The sequence below is a fragment of the Coffea arabica genome, chromosome 6c (genome assembly GCF_036785885.1).
Source record: "Coffea arabica cultivar ET-39 chromosome 6c, Coffea Arabica ET-39 HiFi, whole genome shotgun sequence".
NCBI classification, from domain to species: domain Eukaryota; kingdom Viridiplantae; phylum Streptophyta; class Magnoliopsida; order Gentianales; family Rubiaceae; genus Coffea; species Coffea arabica.
Genome location: NC_092320.1, coordinates 13,152,616 through 13,174,726, shown reverse-complemented (window position 1 = coordinate 13,174,726; position 22,111 = coordinate 13,152,616). Strand labels below are relative to the sequence as shown.

The 22,111-nt window shown below is 33.5% G+C and overlaps 1 protein-coding gene across 1 annotated transcript; it reads right to left on the bottom strand.

Annotated features, from left to right (window-relative positions):
• Positions 1 to 9,278: 9,278 nt before the first annotated feature.
• On the bottom strand, positions 9,279 to 11,097 carry LOC113693855 (UDP-glucuronate 4-epimerase 1-like). Its single transcript, XM_027212602.2, has one exon. It carries the CDS (start codon positions 10,901 to 10,903, stop codon positions 9,602 to 9,604), a length of 1,302 nt encoding a protein of 433 aa, XP_027068403.1. The 5' UTR covers positions 10,904 to 11,097; the 3' UTR covers positions 9,279 to 9,601.
• Between the last annotated feature and the right edge of the window lie 11,014 nt (positions 11,098 to 22,111).

The window sequence follows — 22,111 nt, the reverse complement described above, 5'->3', positions numbered from 1 at the left end:
TGACAACGGCACCGTATCTCAACTAAACAATGCTGCTAGTAAAAAGGAGAACTTTTCTTGTTCTTCCTTCTTTTTATTTATTTTTTGCGTTTAAAATTATTTTGCCATGTGAACTCTCATTAATTTCCTAATTTGTATTCCTCCCTTGACATTTTACCAAAATTTGTAACAAAATAAGATCACTCATAATTAACTCTACATCGCTTATGAAGCTGAACGTATCATGTTCTTGCGGTTTTGCATATAACTGAGAATACTGAAAAGAACATTTCTACAATATTTTTCTCTAATCTTTGCATGAATCCCACATTTAGAAGAGTAATTTACTCGCATGCCATCTGAAGTTGTGATTAATCGAAATTTTAATGCATAGGAACATCAATTTAGATGATAAGGTGAGTGTATTTTTGAGATAGCTATTAGAAACACAATTGAATTTTGACGTCAAATTGAGAAATTCAGAAGCACTTTAAAATGATGATTTTATTTCTGCAATTGTCAATGGGTACAATTAGTAGTTAATTGCCTTTTTTTCTTTTTTTCGATTCCCTTCTATTCTTATGAGTAGGATTTTATTAAAACAAACGCTTTTGACTATTGTACTAATACAAGATGAAACTTGTTGCAAAATCATTATACATTAGCAAATAGCAACATCCCAAGAAACTCATAAGGGGGGTGGGTTGGAGAAAACAAGTGAATGCTAGTCTTGAAAAAACAAACATGAGCAAGTAACAATAGATGCAAGCAAAAAAAAAAAAAAACAGAATAAGAAGCTCGCTAAAAAATAAATTTTACGAGTTAAGATAAATATGGAAATTGTAATTTTTTTCAAACCTTGGGGGAGGTGACTGCAATTATCAAAAAATTCAGGGGAGGGTTTTGAGATTATCCCAAATATTAATGAATACAGAAATTCAAGCACCCTAGTTTTTTTTTTTTTTTTTTATTCCACAGTGATTCGCCAACAATAAATTACCATAACATTAAATTCAAATGCAGCACATATTTTTCTTTATTTGAGAACCATATTGGAACACTTTGATCAACAGCTTATTGCTTTTTAAACTTCACAAACCAATTCTGCAGACCTTGTTTGCATGCATGCCGATGTATTTAAACAAATCAAATCTTCGAGCAGCCCAAAATCAAGGGTCAGCACTCAGCAGTGGCCTTGGCCTTAAGTTTGCGGTTCTTCCTAACTTCTTTGACGCACGCATTGAAAACCTTGTGACTATTTGCCCTAATAATTGGTGCACCTTGCTTGACATCAGGCAGGCCAGCAAACACATTGACCACGGCAGTATGACACTCCATTCCAATGTTAAGGAGCTGATAACAACAAGGGATTGAAACGTTTCTTGTTCCAAACAAAGAACCTACAATTTCTTCACCACATATCGGACTTACATTTTCGGTACAATTATCTATGTAGTCTTGAATACTTTCGGGCGTGCTGTCCAAATATGCCTCCTCCGGCAACCCGGCCGACGGAGCTCCGGCTGTAGGAGCACGACTATGGTTCTTATGATGATGAGGATGATGGTGTTCTTTTGGTGGTGCCGCTACTTTTAGTTCTTGGGCTAGCCCCGGATGAACCATGCCCATCAGGGCTCCGCCAACAATCAATGCAGCCAATGTTGTGGAGGAGAGGTCGAGCTTTGCCATTTCAATGTAAATTGCCTTGACTTGTTAATCCGGAGAAGTAGATTATTTGCAGGGAATTCAAGTTTCCTTTATTTTAAAGTGATATAAGATAGAGTTGAGAATTAATGCTTTATTCGGTTATGTTACACAATTTATTGATTGAAATTTAATAAAATGTTAGCTAAGTATTGAATGAACGTGTTTAGGCATTCGTGCTTTGAATCTTTATAACTGACAATCAAAGATGACTTTGAGTTTGGGACTTTTTTTTTTTCCCCTTGTAGACCAAAATCTTCTAAAAAAAAAAAAAGAGAAATCTATAAAGAGAGAAAATAAAGATCGAGTTTTACCTAGAATAATTATGGGAAGGTAGATAAAAAGGTTGAATTACGATTTAACCCCCTTAATATCTATGAGCTTGCCAAGATCCCATCCCAAGGAAAAGCCCGATGCCTGCGTAAACTGGGTCCATCCGCTATATTTGACCCAGTGCCCATCTAGACCAGTCTGGGCTTGGGCAAAAAGTCACACTATCAAGTGAAAAACACATGAAAAAAGAAGTACAAAAGAACAGATTGACTTAACTAAAAAATAACTTTTTCAAAATAATATTATACTAACATGATGAGTTAATTGCACATAGTAGACATTGGATATGGCATGACATGTTTGGTATAAAGTAAAAGATGGAGCTGATTAACCCAATAATTGTATAAATATTCTGTTCAAACCAAACGAAAATCATGAATCAATTTTTGGAAAAAATATAAGAAAAAAAGGTTCGGGAATGAGTAGCTCTCTGAAGTGGTCTACCCCAAAAAGCCTAGGCAGCCAATGTGACCAGACTAGCTTGAGTCTGGCCCGTTTGGCCCGAAAAAATACATTAAGCTATACCTGGCAATTAGGCGGGTTGGACAGGTTTTGAACGGATTGATATTGGATTTTCATTTAAATGGATTACACCCAATCCGCCCAATATTAGGTTGGGTTAATTTTGGGTTGGGTCATATTGGGTTATCTCAAACCCATTACCCAAATATGGCCCAATATATTAAATAATAGATTTTGATACATAAACTCTCTCAAATATATTTTCACATACAAAAAAAAAATTCACACACATAAATACATTTTCACATAGATAGATATATTTTCACATACTAAAACACTCACAGATACAAACACACACTCACTTTTTAAGTTCTTTTGAAATACGCTATTTTTACACAAACAAACACATTAAAATACACACTAATATATTTTCACAAATACACACACATACTAACTGTTTAAACTACTTGGATCCAATCACACTTTAAAGAAAGTTATAAACTGAAATTTTGACCCAAAAAATAAACAAAAAAGAATCATGCATGATAACACATCTGAGCCGTTGTAAAATGGAAAAATTAGGAATTAGAAATAAACAGAAAATGAATCATGTTGCATCCTAAAAGATAACTTCCGAATTTGCATCTGAAATTTATTTTGAATATATCATGAGTAGAATTTGGCATTTGATCCTCCGTTCAACATTTTTGTGTTATACTCCATATTACGCCATATATCCTTCATGATTAGTTGGCCATTCCTATGATCCTTATTATGGGTGTCACCTAATTCATAGTGTAACATGAAATATAATTCTAGTAAAAGTTTAACGAAGAATGCCAAGACTTAAATTATTCTTCTTTTATTCTAGAAAAACTTTAATCCGCTTGAGAGTCAAATTTGATGCTAACCAGAAATTTGGGTAGTAATATTTATAATTTGCACAAACTAGAGAAGACAATAGTATAAGAACAAGTTTTACATCTCTGTCAAATGAAAGTGGAAGTTGGGTAATGGGTACCCAACACAAATACCCAATCCGCCCAAAATATATTTGGATTTTTATTACCCAACCCAAATTGACCCAACACCCAAATTACCCAACCCAACCTCTGAAATTAGTTGGTGGGTTGGGTGGGTTGTTAGGTTTTGGGCATAATTGCCAGGTATACACTAAGCCTAAGTTGTAATTAGACAGGGCAAATTTTGGGCCTAAATATTATACCCAAATAAGATGTGAGCCAAATTTGTGTCATACTAGGCTCAAAATCAATTAAGATCCAGTCCATACATGAGTATAATTATATATATAATATACAGTAAATCTTATATACACTGATAGTGTATATATTATCACCATTGTATTTATAACACATGTGCGAAAGTTGAATTTCAAATTCAAATTTTGTATAATTATCATTCATTCAATGCTGATGGTGTATACACACTAGTATCAGTATAGGAAAGATTAATCTTATAATATATGAGTAAATCTTACATACACTAACAGCGCATACACTATTACGGTTGGATGTATGACACATGAGCAAAATTTTAATTTTAATTTTATATTCAGATGAGTTATCATTATCTAATGGTAATGGTGTATACACTGTCAGTGTATAAAAAATTAATCCATAATATATTTATAACAATATCTATAATTTATAATTATACATATTTATGACATAAAATGATAACAATTTACATATAAATTTATAGTAATTTATAATTATAAAATATATATTATATATAATTATCTATTTAATTATAAGTTTGGATCGATTCCGATGTGAGTTCGAAACTCATATAATAGTGTGAATTGATCATGAACTTTTTAATTTGAATCCGAAATCCAAAAGTCCAAAACCCAAAAATTTATATAATTTGTGAGCCGAATTTGAACTTATCAAAATTCAGACTCAGAAAATCCGATTGACACCCCTACTAAAAGCTCCCTCCACGACACACACACACGCAGAGACAAATTTCGCGAGGCAAAATTTGCCGTCTAGCATCTGCTAAATCGAACATATATGGGGACCTGAAGCAAATGCAGATGATTTAGTCACCCAACCCAACTAATCACGTTAAAATTTGATATTATCTTACATTTCATACATTAATAATACTCCCTAATTATGGAATCAACGGAACCTCGTGCAAGAAAACATGCGCAATAAAACAAAACCCTAACTTTGCTTTTTAAAACAAAACCATAACTTGTTTTCTTTTATGTGGCATTTACTACGTTAAATGTTAATTTCACTCAGTGCGGTATCCATCTTTCTAGATTTAGCCATTTGCTTAATATTCTTTGCCAGCTTCAAATTAATTACATACTTCTTGTAGGTACACGTCATTCCATTCACGAGCATTGATCTATTTCGTATTTGTTTACTTGAGAAGTTTCTTGATATAATTACTACATACGTAGGACTTATGACTTTGATCTGATTGCGTGCATAATTATTATTTATTATGTTTGCAATTACAAATTGTTTTTTACCAATTCAAATTGTACGAACCTTACGTGACAAGAAATCGTCAGGAAGAAAGTTAATTGAGTTTTAGTTGATGAATTAGGCAGCTTGACATGTTCTTTGCATTGTCTTTATTTATGATTTGTTCAAATGGCATGTTGAGTCTAAACCAACCATATTCTCGCCCAATCTTAAAAAAAAAAAAAAACACACACACACACACACAAACATATTCTCGCTTGTTCATATTCTCGTCCAATCTTAACAAAAAAGAAAAAAACCCTCGTTTATTCTGAGTCCTATATTAGGATTCTTCGAACGATATGTAACATCCACCTAACCTATCACATATATACACATATACTAATAATTATTATTCTCCTTCACATTTATATAATTTCCCTATTTAATCTTATCTACTCTCTCTTATATTTATTTACTTTTCCAAGTTAATATTATATTTTTAAAAATATAACATTTGAAATATATTTTAACGAGTGCACTATGAGTATCCGTCAGAGGGATCGAGACTTAAATATTTGCTCGGCACTTGTAGATCATCTATGTCACTACTTGTAGATCATCGTAGATAATCTATAGGAGTGTGTTTGGATTGTCAAATTATACCAAATAATATTTGGGTCAATTACATTTACCTCCCTTGAGGTTTGACCATATTACCAATCAATCCCTGTAATTTGTCCAAATAACGGTCTCACCTTTTGAATGATCAAACATTTAACAAAAGCCCCCCTTAACGCCGAAAATGCCCTTATTGAAGCCATGTTGCATTAAAAAAAGAACATATTTTTATTTTATTAATCCTGAAGTAATCCAAAAAAATAGAAAAAAGTTTTTGCTTATTATTTTATAAAAACCATATCTTTGCTTCCATAAATAGTTTTGAATCAATAATTATTTTAAATCTTAAAAATGAATATTAAAAATTAGATAACTTGAAAGAAAAATAAAAAAAGAAGAAATTATTTTAATTCCTGAAGTATGGTTCAAATTGAGGAAAACATGCCTTGTGCTCTCCGCAACATGTCTTGAACCACAAATTCGAACCATGCTTGAGGATTTAAAATAATTACTTCTTTTTTATTTTTCTTTCAAGTTATCTAATTTTTAATATTCATTTTTAAGATTTAAAATAATTATTGATTCAAAACTATTTATGGAAGCAAAGATATGATTTTTATAAAATAATAAGCAAAAACTTTTTTCTATTTTTTTGGATTACTTGAAGGTTAATAAATAAAAATATGTTTTTTTTTTAATGCAATATGGCCTCAAAAAGGGCATTTTCGGCATTAAGGGGGTTTTTGTTAAATGTTTGATCATTCAAAGGGTGAGACCGTTATTTGGATAAATTACAGGGATTGATTGGTAATATGGTCAAACCTCAGAGGAGATACATGTAATTAATCCATAATATTTCGCTTGCATCATAAACACATTTCTCAATTCACCTTTTTATATTTTCAATTATTTTTTATTTCACATACATCACATCTATAATAATTATTTTAAATAATACTCTATCACTACTTGTAGATCATCTGTATCGATGTATGGGTTATAGACCATCGGTTATCTTTGCCCAATATAGTAGTAAGATTTAGACTATTTTAGTAGGGGTCATCTTTGGCCAATAAGAGGCTAAGCCTATCCCATCCCTGCTATCCTCCCTTTTACTTACCCTAGTTCTTTAACCCAAATTTAATGGTTAAAGTTTTTTTTTTTTTTTTTTTTGTCGACACAGGGGTGTCCGGATCAATCCTTACGGGACCTGACTAATCCCCTGCGACCCGGGTCCGGCGCTCCAATCCGACCCGAACGCGATAAGTGCGCAGAGGAACCCAACGGAGCGGAGACTCAAACTTGAAACCTTAAGGGTCACCGGTGAAAGGCGCTACCGCTGGACCATTCACACGGAACGGTTAAAGTTACTCAGTTAAATGATTTTCATGACCTTTAAACTCTCAGTTACATGATTTTCATTATTGGCAAAAGTCGAAAGTTGTAATATAGTGGCAGCGTGCACAATTATTTTTCAAAGAACTAAAAACCATCGACACAAGGGACCATCACAAACTGTCGGTGGAGGCAAAGTCTGCGTTGAATGGACATAAATTCCAAGTTTCTTAGGTGACATAATTAGGTTTTTGCCATGCTTTGTATGCATCATATCCATTACTTACTATAATTCCAATCGAAGAGGCGCGGCATTTAACACCTGTTAGCTGAATAAATAATTACTAGTTGATAAGGACACTGCAATGGCCAAATCTCAATACTCCAGCTACAAAAGAATAGTACAAAAATCAGTACTTGACTCACGCCCTGCTTGGACCATACTCGCAAAAGAAAGAAGAAACAAAAATGTGTATTGACCAAAAAAACAAAAAAAAAAAGTAATTTAAAAGATATGCTAGATTTATGCGTATCAATCGCAATCATGTATTGAACTTAAAAATGGAAGTTTAATTTTTTGAACTTAAATAGTTTGATATACGAGATGAATATATTATTTATTTGCTACTATCATTTTGACTTATCAAAACCCGAGAGAGCCATCCCATTTAGGACAAGAACACCTTATTTACTATTTACTACTTGCTTGTTTTTGGTATCAAATGTTGGAGATGAAAATTTCTGAGATGAAAATGAAGAAAATTAACAGCCGATCAAAAAACCAAATCTACCACAAGTGTCGGCAAGAAAAGGCCACGAGCTAGAAGAGCATCATCCATCATCCAACATCAACAAAACAATCAATTACTCAGCTCGTTTCTTTAAAAACCTTTACAGTTGGACCCTTGGATGGGACGCAGACCCCAGTTTTCATCCAATCCAACGGCTGAGATAAAGAGAAGCCTACACATCAGTCACATGGTGTGGGACCCTTTTGCATACACCCGTCTTTCACGGTATCTTTCCCTCTTTTTCTCATTGCTCAGCTGTCGCAAGGCCTAATGCAATCCAAACTTAGCTGTCGGTCTCTTTTGCTGTGACGACTGATGAGAGGATGGAGCTTTCTCTTTCGACCTTAGAAAATTCTTTCTGACCTAATCTAATCTCCCCAATTACGAAAAAGGAATTCTTTTCTTTGATAAAAAAAAATAAAAAAAAAAAACCGTCACGCTACGCTACGCTACCCTAACTTTGTTTAATATTTTGATTGATTGGTTAATTTTTTTTTATTTTACTCTGAATTTAATGTTGATTGACCGCCTTGAGATCAATGAAAAATTATGCAACCTGTTACTATCAAAATTATGTCTGTTAATTTTAAATTATTCCCATCATCATACTAGAGATGTGGTTGATTTTTACACTTTACTTTTAGGGTTAATACCACTTTGTCCCCCAAACTTTGGATGATTACCCTCTTCCGTCTCTAAACTTCAAAATAGAACACTTAAGTCCCTAAACTTATAAATACCCCCTATCTAAGGAAAATTGTTAACAAATCCTGAATGTCGTTGGTGGTCGAAGTGTCTCATTTTATAAGGGTTTAGAGATTTAAGTGTCCCATTTTATAAATTTAGGGACTTAAGTGGGAGGCATTTATAAGTTTAGGAATTTAAGTATCCCATTTTGAAGTTTAGGGACTAAAGTGGGTAATCGTTCAAAGTTTGGGGGGGACAAAGTGGAATTAACCCTTACTTTTACTTTAAACTAACACTTCACTCTAAATTGAACCCCCAAGTACCAAAAAACTACACGCAAATTTACGAATAAACTGTCCCAATTACTATAATACTCACGATTCAAAACCTGAATTAAATTCAATGGAAAAAACTCTAAAAACTCTTCTCCGACTCTTCCCTAACTATTACTATAAGTAAACTATTTTAACGGCGCAATAAACATATTAGTTGTTTATTCTTCAAAAGTACGAATAAGCTGTCCAACTATAGCGCTCAAATTAAGCATAGTTCCTTGTTCTTCAAAATTCTATTTAATGAAGTGTTTAATTAAACAAAGGGTGTCAACATACGTAAGTAAACAAACTGTGCCTCAAACAACTTATTAGTTAAAGAGTAGCTATTCAACAACGTTCAAACAACTTAATTATTTTCAGCCAAGATGAAAATTCAAACTAATACAGTCGAGGCCGGAGGCCACACACGCATGAGAGAAAGCCAACTTTCCGCCGCAATTATAGTAAAATAATTCAAGAATCCAAATCAAACTGAGATAAAATGAGCGATCATGTAAGCTCAGCTAAAAAGCTGTGCATTATATCATTCAGTTAGTAAATTTTAGAAATATAAATAAAAAAGAGAAAAAGGATCGAAAAGCAAAATCTGGGCCAGCCAAAATGTGAAATTTGTTATCCTTTACAGAGGGGGGGAAAAAAAAAAGAGAGAGAGAGAGAGAGAAAAAGTACCGGCAGCTCTAACCGAGGAAAAAGGAGTCAATCTTCACCTCTCCTCTTCCTCAAGAAAAGAATAACGTAACTACTATTCATCTTTCTTTTCCTTTTATCCTGCTTACATGGATTATCCATTTCCATTCCTTTCTTCTTCCCATGACAAGAAGAATTAAAAAAAAAAAAAAAAAAAAAAAACTACAATACAGCAGAAAAATTTTTCCCAAAAAAAAAAATTTTGAAAAGAATTTTACTCCTGTCATAGCTTTACAGACTTGCCATGATTGTGGCCGTAATATGCGAGATACCACTTAACAAATTTCTTCAACCCGGTTTGTAAATCGGTTGTGGGCTTATACCCGAGTTCTCTCCGGGCCAAGCTTATATTCGCATGAGTGAACGGAACGTCACCGTTTCCAGGCATATCCACGTAATTCTTCTTAGCCTTAACCTTCAGATGCCTCTCCAGTATCCCCACCATCATCGGCACCGTCACCGGCGACGTGTTCCCCAAGTTGAAGATCCGATACTGAGCCGGGCCCCGTTTCTTCCCGCCCGACCCGGTACTCTTCTTGGCAGTGTCCAGCGACGCCACGCACCCTTTCACCACGTCATCAATGTACGTAAAGTCCCGGGCCAAGTCCACCCGGTTCTTGCCCCGGTAGATCGTAATCGGTTTGCCTTGCAGGATACCCTTGGTAAAGGAGAAGTACGCCATGTCGGGTCTTCCCCAGGGCCCGTAAACCGTGAAAAACCTCAGCCCGGTAATGCTCAACCCGTAGATATGATTGTAAGTGTGCGTAATAGCTTCACCGGACTTCTTGGTTGCGGCGTAGAGAGAAGCGGGTCTGTCAGTACGATCCGATTCGGAAAAGGGAACGTCTTCATTCAACCCGTAAACAGAACTGGAGCTGGCCCAAACAATAGCCGGCTGAGGATCGGCGTTCTTGCAAGCCTCTAAAAGGGTGACCAAGCCGGCTATATTGCTATGAACATAAGAATGAGGATTCTCCATGGCGTATCGGACGCCGGCTTGAGCCGCCAAATGCATCACGTGGGTAAACTCCACAATGTCGAAGAGCTTCGCTATCAACTTAGCGTCGTTGACATCTCCCTCCACGATAAAAACGTTGTGCGAGTTTAAAAGCGCTTTTCTGGCCTTCTTCAACAACGGGTCGTAGTAGTTGTTGAAGTTGTCGAACCCAACGACGCCGTCTCCCCGTTTCTTTAAAGCGAGGGAGACGTGGGACCCGACGAAACCGGCTGCACCTGTGACGAGAACGGAAAACCCGTTGGCCCGGTGGATCTGGGCAGAGCTCTTAACTTGTTTCTCCCAATGGTGGCCACCCCAAGCGGAGGAGAAATAACGGGAGCCGGAGTCCACGAAAGATTGGAAACTCAAGTACGACGCAGTCAGAGCAATCAAGAAAAGAGCCCATAAGAACATGGTACTCGTCGAAGCGAAACATCTGTAGAACTGCCGGTTCATGCTATGGGCTCCTCCTCTATCCTTGAACTTCCCCGGCGTTGATGGGAAAAGTTCTTCCTCCAATGACGGCATTATTTGTTTCTTGCTAACTATTTATTTGTTATCAGTGGCAGAAAAAGATTTTTTTTTCTCGAAATATTTTTGCTGGAATCAAGAGAAATGGAAGTGAAATTGGGATTATTGTATTTTCTTGAAAAAAAAAAAGCCAAAAATTTTAAACAGATGCAGAGATGGCGGAGAAGAAAGGCCTGCACCTGTTAAGGAGGGGAGGGGGATGGTGGTGAGATATATATATAGTGTGGGAGACCACAAAAGCAGGAGACAAGTCTACGCGTGAACGCGTTAAAGGAAGGACGGCTGGATGCGAGGGAGGAAATAAACTAATCGAACTGGAAAATGAGAAATGGTAAATGAGAAACTTTTCCTTTTTATTTATTTTTTTCTTTCTTTTTATTATATTGTTGGTTTTTTCATTTTTGGTATGGGAAGGTATTTGCGTAGGATCTCATTCCGAAGAGAGGGAAAAGGGTCAGTGGGGAATGGGACAGGCACAGAGGACAGCCAATCAGTGAGGGAATTTCGACGAAAGGAAGGGACGGGGAGCAGGGGAACAGAAGCGGTATTTTAGATTTGGGATTACTTGTCCCCCCTACGGAGAGGATGGTATATTATACGTAAGAATGCATATATGATGTACGTGACAACTTATATACATAATGGACGTGTGAATTAAGATGATAATAATAAAGATTATGACGTCAAGCCACTATGATTATCATCTTATGGCGTTTACAAAAAAAGAATTCTTTTCGAGCTCAATTTTATTATCAGTCCTTCAAAAAAAAATTATCATTATCAAGCATATTTTTATATTAAGTAAAACATGACGAAAATATTCTCAAAATATTTATGAGGTTATGGGCTTGTTTTGTAGGTAATCTGTGATCTGACTGATCTGCCTTCTTGAATTTCTTAGTTTAGTCATTAGAAACATGACGGTTTTATTGATAACATTAATTATATAAACTTAATTGCTATATTTTTCTCAAAAAGCAAATGAAATATTTTATGTAGGTTATGCCCGTTTTGATTGCTATTTTTAGAAGTTTTTTGTATAGAAAAATGTACTTTAACGATTTTGATGAATGTGATGTAAAAAAATGATTGAAAAATATATTTACGAAAAATATAAAAAATTTTCTACAAAAAATCACAATCCAAACAAGGGTAATTGGCTGGAATTACCTTTTGAATTTCTTGTTTTGTTGCTGGAGATAAGACAACTTGATTTGTAAAATAGTTAAATGAACTCAAATTTTACATTTATTTTAGAAAGACTACTAAAATAATTTGGTATATATATATATTAATATTTATGTGAAACACACATACAAAGATATACTAACTACTCGTTAATGATTGTTGGCTAACTCGTGAGAATAATTACTTTTTTTGAATTTTTTTAACTAAGTAGTTGGAGACATGACCTTTGAATTGGTAAAATAATTAAACAAACTTAAAATTTTTTTACCCATTTAAAAACATACTAAATTTATTTGAATTTTTTTACCCATTTTAAAACATACTAAATTTATTTGGCGTACAAGGAAGGGCATATATATATTAATATATATTATTTGTAGCATTTGGTTTACACGGTTAAATGGAAAAAGAGAAAATGTGTGAGAACGAGTAAAGATAGCAGTGCATTGACTGTGTTGTAACGCTGTAATGGATTTGACTATTAGGATAACAGGTAAGTAATGATCAGTGTGTGTTCTGTGTGTTGTATAAGTGTATTACTGCAAAGACTAGCTGTTGGGACTACGGCTGTACGCGCTACAATGATTGAAAATGTTGGGGGAAATTTTCTGCTAAAGGAAATATGTGGTTATTCGAGACACAAAATTGCGTATAAAAAGAGCATGTACAACGGGTACCCTTAAGGTATATTTTAGATATTATATTTTTAAAAATATAAGATTAATTAAAAAGTAAATAAATATAAGAAAGGGTAGATAAGATTAAATAGAAAAAATGTATAAATTTGAGTAAATCTTATATACACTGAAAGTGTATACAATATCACCATTGGATTCATGACATGTGTGCAAAAATCGAATTTCAAATTCAAATTTTGCATAGTTATCATTCATCTAACGCTGACAGTGTATACACTGTCACACTGCCAGTATATGAAAGATTAATTCTATAAATTTAAGAAAAAATAATAATTGTTAATATGTGTATATATGATATATTAGGTGAATATTAGATATGTTATAGAGTATCCATTAGAAAAATTCTAACATTTTCTGTTATTCGTTATTAGTTATTTGTTGATGACGTGAGAGTCCGTTACTTAATTTACACAGCAAAATTCTTGTATTTAAACTGTATTTGGAAAATTTAACACCTAAGCCTAGACTGTTTCCAAATAAGCTCCACTTGGCAAAGTATACACGTTTACGTGTAAATTAAATTCTTACGTGGCTCAAGTTCACACTATGTGTAAATTTCATTTCATTTTTCTTTTTTTTTTTGGTGTTTTATGCGTATGTATATGGAATTATTTTGAGCTAAGCATTCACTTAAAGTAAGTAAATTGACAATTTTTAGTTAAAAATTTACTTAAAGTCAGTGATTGACAAATTTGAGCTTGGACTTTTGCGGCCTGTGATTGTCAAGTTCGTAATTTTCATTATTTATTTAAGATGCCACTTGAAGACTTTCAAAACACTTCTCCTAGATTTGATACTTGATACTTCGTAGGCGTTTTAGGCCTCGTTTGCGTTGCGGTGCTTTGGTTAAAAAAAAAAACACTTCTAAAATGTTTGGTATTTTTGATAAAACAAAGCACATTTAATTGCTAAAAACACTTTTGAGATGGTTGGTAAACATAATTCCATAAAACTTTTGAGATGTTTGGTGTTAAAAGCTCTTCTAGGCTTCTAGCAAGCTAAAATTTTGTACTTTTGGAATAATTTTTGTGTTTTAAAAAATAAAACATTAAATTTAATTATTTTATCCTATATTATGAAGTAAATAAATGTATTATTTTATACTATATTTTAACAAATTTAGTTATTTAAAATTACATATTATCTAATACAATAAGTACTTACTGAACAATTAATGTATCCAAATAATAAGCTCTTGTATTAAAAATCTCTTCTATTAAGTGAAGTACTTTTCAATAAACGGCTCCAATCCCAAAAGATCTTGTAGGATCCTATCATATATTTTGGCCAAATGGTTAAATTTGTCTTAAAGTATTCCCTGATTTTTACTTAGTCCTAAAGCTTTTGTTCATACATCCTTGCGCCCCCAACTTCTTTCTATTTGAGTCCAATTTGTTCCTTTAGGCATGTTCTTTCTTACCAAAAAAAAAAAAAAAAAAATCCCCTCCACCACCATCATGTAGCCAATTGGTATACTCTGGAATTGAACACATGCAAAGGCCTTCAACAATCCATTTCAAATCAACTTCAATATCTGCTAAAACTTCATATATGAGAATTGAGATGTTAGATATTATTATTTCTTTTTCCTACCCAACTTGCAAATTTTTCATAATGGGGAGTCTGGGGTTGATTGACAAGCTTATATCCCCTAATTTTCTTTCACCTATAATTTGTTTGCAATGTTTAACTTTTTGGAAGAAAATCTACGGATGTTTCAAATGCCCAAGCAAAATATCAAATTGGTAAAAGGCAGCAAAAAGTTCCAAATGTTTGTAGGGTTGAGATTATATGCTAAATACTTCAGGGACTATTTAGCAATTTTACTTGCACAATCTCAATCGGATTCTGCAGTGTGTATCACTTCCTCACGTTCATGGATAGACATCCAGATAACAGATAGTTATCTTCACTTGACTCAATCTGATCAGAGAGAGAGAGAGATAAAAATAATTGGGTTCCAACCAAATGCTCAACATGCCTTTGGACTTCTTCTTGGACGTCAAATGTCACTTGTCTGTTACTTTTTAAAGTTTTTGAGTGCAGATCAAAACTTCCGTGCTAAGTATTTTTTTTTATTCCTTTACAAACTTCAGTGCCTTGCACCTTTCATCTGCCCAACTCTTTTTCATCAACAACATAGAGGGGTATAAATTCTGGAATAGCCATACCTGTTCAATTCTAAAAAATTCTTATGGCGTGGTAACTGATGAATACGTCAGTTTCTCGAAGGCGTGAAATGGAAAAGAAATATCAATCAAATTATTTTTCTCTAATAATCCGCCGGTCAACATCCTAAAAACATAAAAAAAAAAAAAATTTGCCCAAAAAATTCAAAATTTTAATTAACATGTCAAGGAGTTACGCAAACAACTGTCGTCATGTACCTAAAATAGAATGATAATTTACAATATGATGCGTGTTCATGTCATAGTTTTATATATATATTTTTTTATCTCCTCTATTTGTATATGATTTTTCTCTTACTTCCATAAATTATAAGTAGTACAGGCATGTCGTGATTTGTGCCGTCGATTTTTGTGGCAATACTCCTCAAAAGAGTGCAATAGCTAAAGAAAGACTTTTATTTTTAAAGGAAAAAAAAAGTTTAATTTGTAAAAACCATTTTTAGTGGAATCATTCATTCTACAGCATGGGGCCATCTCATTGGCTGATCCCGCGTCAACCGTGACATCAAGCCCCTGCTTGTAATTTAGTATTTAAATTCAATGAATTCAAATTTTAATATATTCAAACATATTTGATAACAAAAAAAAATAGGACATAAAAGTCATACTAAATTCTTTAGATAAAATTTGCTCTAAATAATATAATTTATCACTTAATGTGATATATATATATTTAAATATATTAATTTAATATTTAATAGTCAAATAACTCGGTGAATTCAAATTTCATATTTTTATTTTTAAATTTCAGTTTAATCAAAACTACTTAATTACAAGGAGCACTCGAGGCGACCGGTTTCTGGCTCTGGACAGAGACGATACCAGAGAAAAAACGCGGAACCGGAAAATGCCAGGCGGTGTTGGTCCCCACTTCTCCAGGTTTGGAGGATATGGGCGGTGCTCTTTTCTGCATTTGACTTCTCCATCCCTTCCCTCATCACAGTCTCTGCTAATTTCTAATCCACCAACAACAGTAGATAAACACGCATACACATACTATCTAAGAAAAATTTACAGTCGAGTTCAAAACACATGCTGACTTTTAGATCACGCTGAAGAGGACGTTAAGTAGTACACAATCGATGTTAATTTCTAATCCATCCCCTCTGTATAGTGTGATAGTTGGTACTATGTAGTCTGCAGCACTCCTTGCCAGCTTGGCTTTACAGCTATAACTGTACCACGGGGATTATTGATGGCTTTTTTGGGGGGGGGGGGGGTAAATTCACTGGCAAAATTTCAATGCACGCATTCATAAATGCTTTTATTGCAGGACATGCAAGGCTTATCCATTCATTCACATAAATGTATGTTAAACAAAATGTATTTTTTTCTTTATCTTCTTTTACGTGTATATTTGTATCGATGAGGTTTTCGTCCCGTGACCAGAAGTTTCGACGACACTTAGAGATCTAGGGGTTTGTTTGAATAAGAGTTTATTTGAGATAATTACTGTAAAGATAAAAAAAAATGATTGAAATTCGTGAAACAAATTATTTTATTTGAAATCATCTCAATCTAGATTTAAATCGCGATATATACAAGTTTTTTTTTTTTTAGTTATATCACTTATATGTTAGTATTTATCCCACCATTTGTCTGTTATTTTGTAATATCGTTGAATCGTAATTTATATGTATTGCTCTCTCATTATTGTGAATTCTTTGTCTGTAATACCCAAAAAAAAACAAAATCTTAAAATTGTGTTCATTTTCACTTTTTTTTTTTGTAGAGTTCTTTTAAAGTTCCTTTTTCTATTCACTAGCTCTTACCACAGGTACCAATGTAAAATATTGATTAGACACAAACTCCATTTAACCAAAAGAAACGGTAAAAGTCCATGCTACAGCAATACTTGTAAGATAGAGGGCTTATTTTGTGTTTAGCAGATGCTTATGTATGTAAGATGGATGTGGAGTGGAGTTCCAAAGCAAAGCCACAAACATTTGGTCCATTTATCTCGGAGTTTTTCTAAAGTAAATAATGGCTATTGTTTTTCTAAATAAATGTTGTTCCAGTTAATGGTCAATGGATTGATATATTATTCTTGGTGGGTGGGTGTGGTGGTGGTATTAAAATAATTAATCTTAAAAAATAAGATAGAATGTGAGATTAATTATGTATTTGCTTGCAAGTAAAGAGTTTTTGACTAGACCAAACCTAACAAGCAACTCCAATTATAATACTACAGGAAAATCGAGTTCCCACTTCCCACCACCATATGAACACGCCCATTAATTTGTACTCAAGAGTTGTGAACTGGATCCCTTTTATTTTGTTCAACGAAGAAATGCTTGACCACTCATCGATTCTGTCAACACACGGCAGTCGAGTGCAACTACGTGAATGCTTCGCTGTACTAACATTATTATTGTCGATGAAAATGGTTGTCTTATGTACAGGAAAAATAGTTGAAAATATCGCTCATATTTTATCAAATGAATTTTTTTCTTCATTTATTTTTAAAATATTAATTATACGTTATTCACAAATTTAAGTTAGTAAAATTTTGATTTCAACCTAAGTTTTTAATCACTTTTTAGTTTGAAATCATAAAGTGATCCACATACAATTATTTTGATGTACAAAAAGGTTAGATTCCACTTTTTTTTAGTGATAAAAATGAATATGGATTGGATCAAATTTTACTTTTATGGGAAAAAATTAATATGATTCGGGCCAATCCTACTTTTTTAGGGATAAAAATGGATATAGATCATATCATTTATTTAATTACAAATGAAATTTAATCTTTTTGCTCCAAAGAAAATGATCATGTATGAGTCATATGACAAAGTTAGAGTAAAATTGATAAAACAAAATTTGGGTTGGAACTAAATTTTATCGACTTGGTATTGTTAGGGAGGTAAAGTTACAATTTTTAAAGTGAAGGACGGCAAAATTCATTTAACTAAATACGAGGGATGTTTTAAACAATTTTCCCTCGTAATTATTGTTTTCTTAATTGATTAGAAGCATGAACCGTTGGGTATGTGGATTATGATTTGCTCAATCTAATAAATATATGGTTATCAGGATGAGCAGCCTGGCCGCGATCCTTAATCGATACTTCGGCTAAGTTTATATATTGCTAATCAGTCACTTCCCTTCAAGATTCTATACATCTCTCAATATTCAAAAAATTCTATTACGTACTCGAACTTTGTTAGCCAAATGAATTTGCCCATCTGTTGCAATAATTAAAAGTCAATAATGTTTAGGTTTAGACTGTGAATTTTTTTTTATTTTACTAATAATCTAATACACTTCTTAACTATTTCTTAACTTAAGAAATCACAACGATGGGAAATGCTATTGCCACTTATTGATGTATAGAACAGCAAAAAATTGACGTGATGTTAACTATTTGTGGTTCACTATAAAAAAATTTTATATCTCATCATCTCATCCTGCTTGTTAAACTTATTCGACTAGTTGTAATAACCCTCAATTTATTGCGTATGATTTGACCCTATACACAGGAATTTACAATTCAAATCTGTCAATCAATTTCAAAATTTTAGGTAATCAATTAGTTCACATTAATTCTACGGGTAACTATATATATATATATACACGATTTCTTTAAATCATGGATTTCAATTAATGGAAGCCATTCTAAACATTGCTAATTATAAGTCATCAGCTTCCACTACTAGCAAATTTAGTGACAAAAGCTTATTATAAATTTTCTTGAAACACCTTTCAGTATTAAAACTGAACTGAGTTCTGAATATTGCAGATGAACCTAATTAATCTGTTAGTGTAATATTATTGTGACATGGAAATTAATACAACACTAATACGCCATAGTATAGACTTGGGGTTGTTAGTTTTATTATTTTTTTCTTAAACCACAAAAAAGTACGTCACAGTACAACACTGCCAAGTTAATAGAGAATATTAGCAGAGTCTCCACTCTCTCTCCCCCACGTACGTACTGTAAAGTACTTATTTCACTGCATGTTGCATCAATATAATTGATGGCTTGTCAAACTCGCAACAATTAAAATTGCAGCCAAATAAATGGACATGATAATTAACGATGAATACAACTATAATTATGATGCCTACTCTCCACGAGCTTGCAGCCTCGAGTTTGCTTGGCGTAGCAGCTATAAAAAAGTGCGTCTTCTGGATTAAGCCTCAGTTTTTGATGAAAGGACATCATTCATCGTTACATATTGGCAAAGAACTTGTTGAGAAGATATAGAATTGTAGCTTGATGACATCTGATCTGGCTGTGTTTGTTTAAACAGGGTGATCTTGAGCCGAAACTCCTTTCCAGGCAAATGGTAAATGTTCAAGGTATATTACCCGCTAATCAGAGAAGTAAGTCCAGGTTTCAGGCTTTATTGAGTACGTATTGTCAAGCTTACTTGTTAATCTTGCGTGAAATACATAATTATATATATATAAAAAAAAATGTATGTATATTTACGAGTGACAGCTACTATTTTTTGGGTTCATTTTATTTAGGTATGGCTTTTTTTTTCCTCCTTTGCCATACCTTTGTTGGCCACATCAGGTAAAAGGGCAGAATTAGTAGATGAAATCGTTCAATATGTTTCAAACGCAGGGAGAAATACTGAAATGCTGCCGGTCTTCTTACACGGCAAAGGAACTAAAACTTTTTCTTCTTGTTTGGAAGGAAAAGAGAACAACGAAAAGTAACATGGAACCCCTAGAAAGCAGAAGGATTTGTTGACTGAGTTACAGGAACTGAAAATACAAGTCTTTATGGAAATTGTTCCAAGATTAAGCTTGCTTCGTTATCCAGACAATTTTTATTCTAAGTTCGAAATCAGTGCATATATTTATAAACCATGATACCCACACTCATCAACTTAATTAAGCCATGACAAATCTAAGTTCAAGTTTACATCACATTCATTAAATTCCTATTTGGTTATGTGAGAAGTTCACATCCGATGTCTAGCTTGTAGTAGAAAGGATGGCATCAGAAACCATAACAACCAAATGAGCTATCAACGGCACCGCAGCTCTTGGTAATTCAAGAACTTGTTCAATCAGCACAAGGAACAAGAAGCTGCCCTTGCTCCTTGTGTACGAGGCACAGTCTTCCTTTGCAAATTGCAAATAGAGATGAATCAACAAGGTAGAGTGGAGGAAATGAAGTCAACTTATGAATGATTCAATTTGCTGTCAGTGTAGAGTTCCCAATCCATAACAGCGCGACCTTATGTATAGAAAGGTTTTACGCGAGAAGAGTTTTGACGAGTGGAAGGGCATCCTCCAAAAGTGTAGCAGAAGTGGTGCTAAAAATGGTGAGATTCAAGACTCTTCCAATCAATCTTGCACGTCTTTAGCGCACTAAGTTGTCAAAAGAAGGTTGAGGCAACGAAGTGGAAAAAAAACTGGTAGTGCGAATTTTCTGGCCGTGATCAAGATATCCATGTCCTCGAGGACTGTAACATCACTAATACATACATGCATGCACGCATACATATATATATATATATATGTATATAGACACATACATATACATACACATATATATATGTATATGTATGTGTGTGTATATATATTCACTAACAATAAGAGCAAACTAGTGAAAAGTAAAAACAGAAAAACTAGAAACAAGAATCTAAGAACCAGATTTAGCAAAGGAGAGACTGGCGATAAGCTGCTTACACAATGATTGAGGACAAAATTTGCAAAGAAGTATATAGTTGAACATTCATAAGTAATAGTTTACCCTGATTATAGAAGCTACAATGTTGCTTAAAATTGCTAATGAGACTTGTGATAAGGGTAGAATTGCTTTATTTAGGAAATTGCAGGAAAAAAGAAAATCTCATTGGCCGCAGCTAGGAAAATAATTACTCAAATCAATAGTCACGTAGGATAGGACTTAAGAATAACGAGGTGTCACAACTCACAAGCATATCAGATACTTCAGAAACATGAAGAATGAAGACAAAATAAGCAGTCATAAAAAAGATAATCAATGAGTGGAACCATATATTTACACTTTGAATTGTGAAAGGCTGACTCATTAAACTCAAATATTAATGCGGTGGTGGCTAAGCACCAGTCAAAATCACGTCTCTACTTCATTATGGTCATCAAAAATAGTATCCTATCAAAACAAAAATACTTTCAATAATAGTGTTCTATCAAAAAAGCATTTTCTTTCAAAAAAAAGTTGACGCAGATAAGTTCATATATATACACGAACATATATATATATATAGAAAAAAAAACATTTGTTTTGCTAGCTTTATCTTCCATTTGCTATTTACCTGTTCGGTTGCACTCTTTATAGAGCTATTAACGTCCTTACGTTTTTTCTTTTTCTTTTCTTTTCCTTTTTTCTGACCAACAAATTCACAGACTCATGATCCTTGCAAATGGCTAAGTCCAGTTTATAGTCCGTAGAAGAATTAATCATCTACTACTTTACAAACCTAGAAAATTGAAAACCGGTGTCAAAGATAAATAATAGTTTTAACAATTTATCTACTTGTAAATTGACATTCCATAACGATATGTTGGAAACTCTCTCAGGATTCTAAATTGATTTTGATTTTCGGTTCTCGTAGTTTGGATTTAGCTTTCTTTTTTCAACTGCATCTCTCGTAGTCGTAGCAAAATGTTCACATACTATTTTCATAATTTAACCGTCCTTAATACGTAAGAAAGTCATATTTCGACACGCAAAGAGTTTAAATCAACTTTCGAATTTTGTTTAAATTTCATTTTCAAACTCTTTCAGACTCACAACATCCTTCACAAGAGGGGTGAAATCCTCCTAATTAATTAAAATCTCCTAAACAGAAACTTGATAAAACTTAGTTTGATATCTAAGAATATGCACATTGATGAAACTAAAAGTTCAGAAAAACTTTAGTAATTTCTTGTGTAAGAGTGAGGAAACGATAGCAACAGAAGAAGGGGACGGACCTGAATGAAGAAAACCATCAGAGAATAAAAGAGAGATGTTTAGCAAGCAAGCATATATTTTGGTAGGGCATCAAGAAACAAAGATTTATGACCATGCTCAGTATTTTGTCTTAAACAGTAACAAGGAAAACTATTTTTTCCCTCATCAACGAGTTTATTGCAATTGACATGCATGGGAGTTTAACTGAAATTGACTGATACAG

Excerpts from the sequence above, each read along its gene's own strand:
- LOC113693855 (XM_027212602.2), bottom strand. The coding sequence starts at position 10,903 with ATGCCGTCATTGGAGGAAGAACTTTTCCCATCAACGCCGGGGAAGTTC.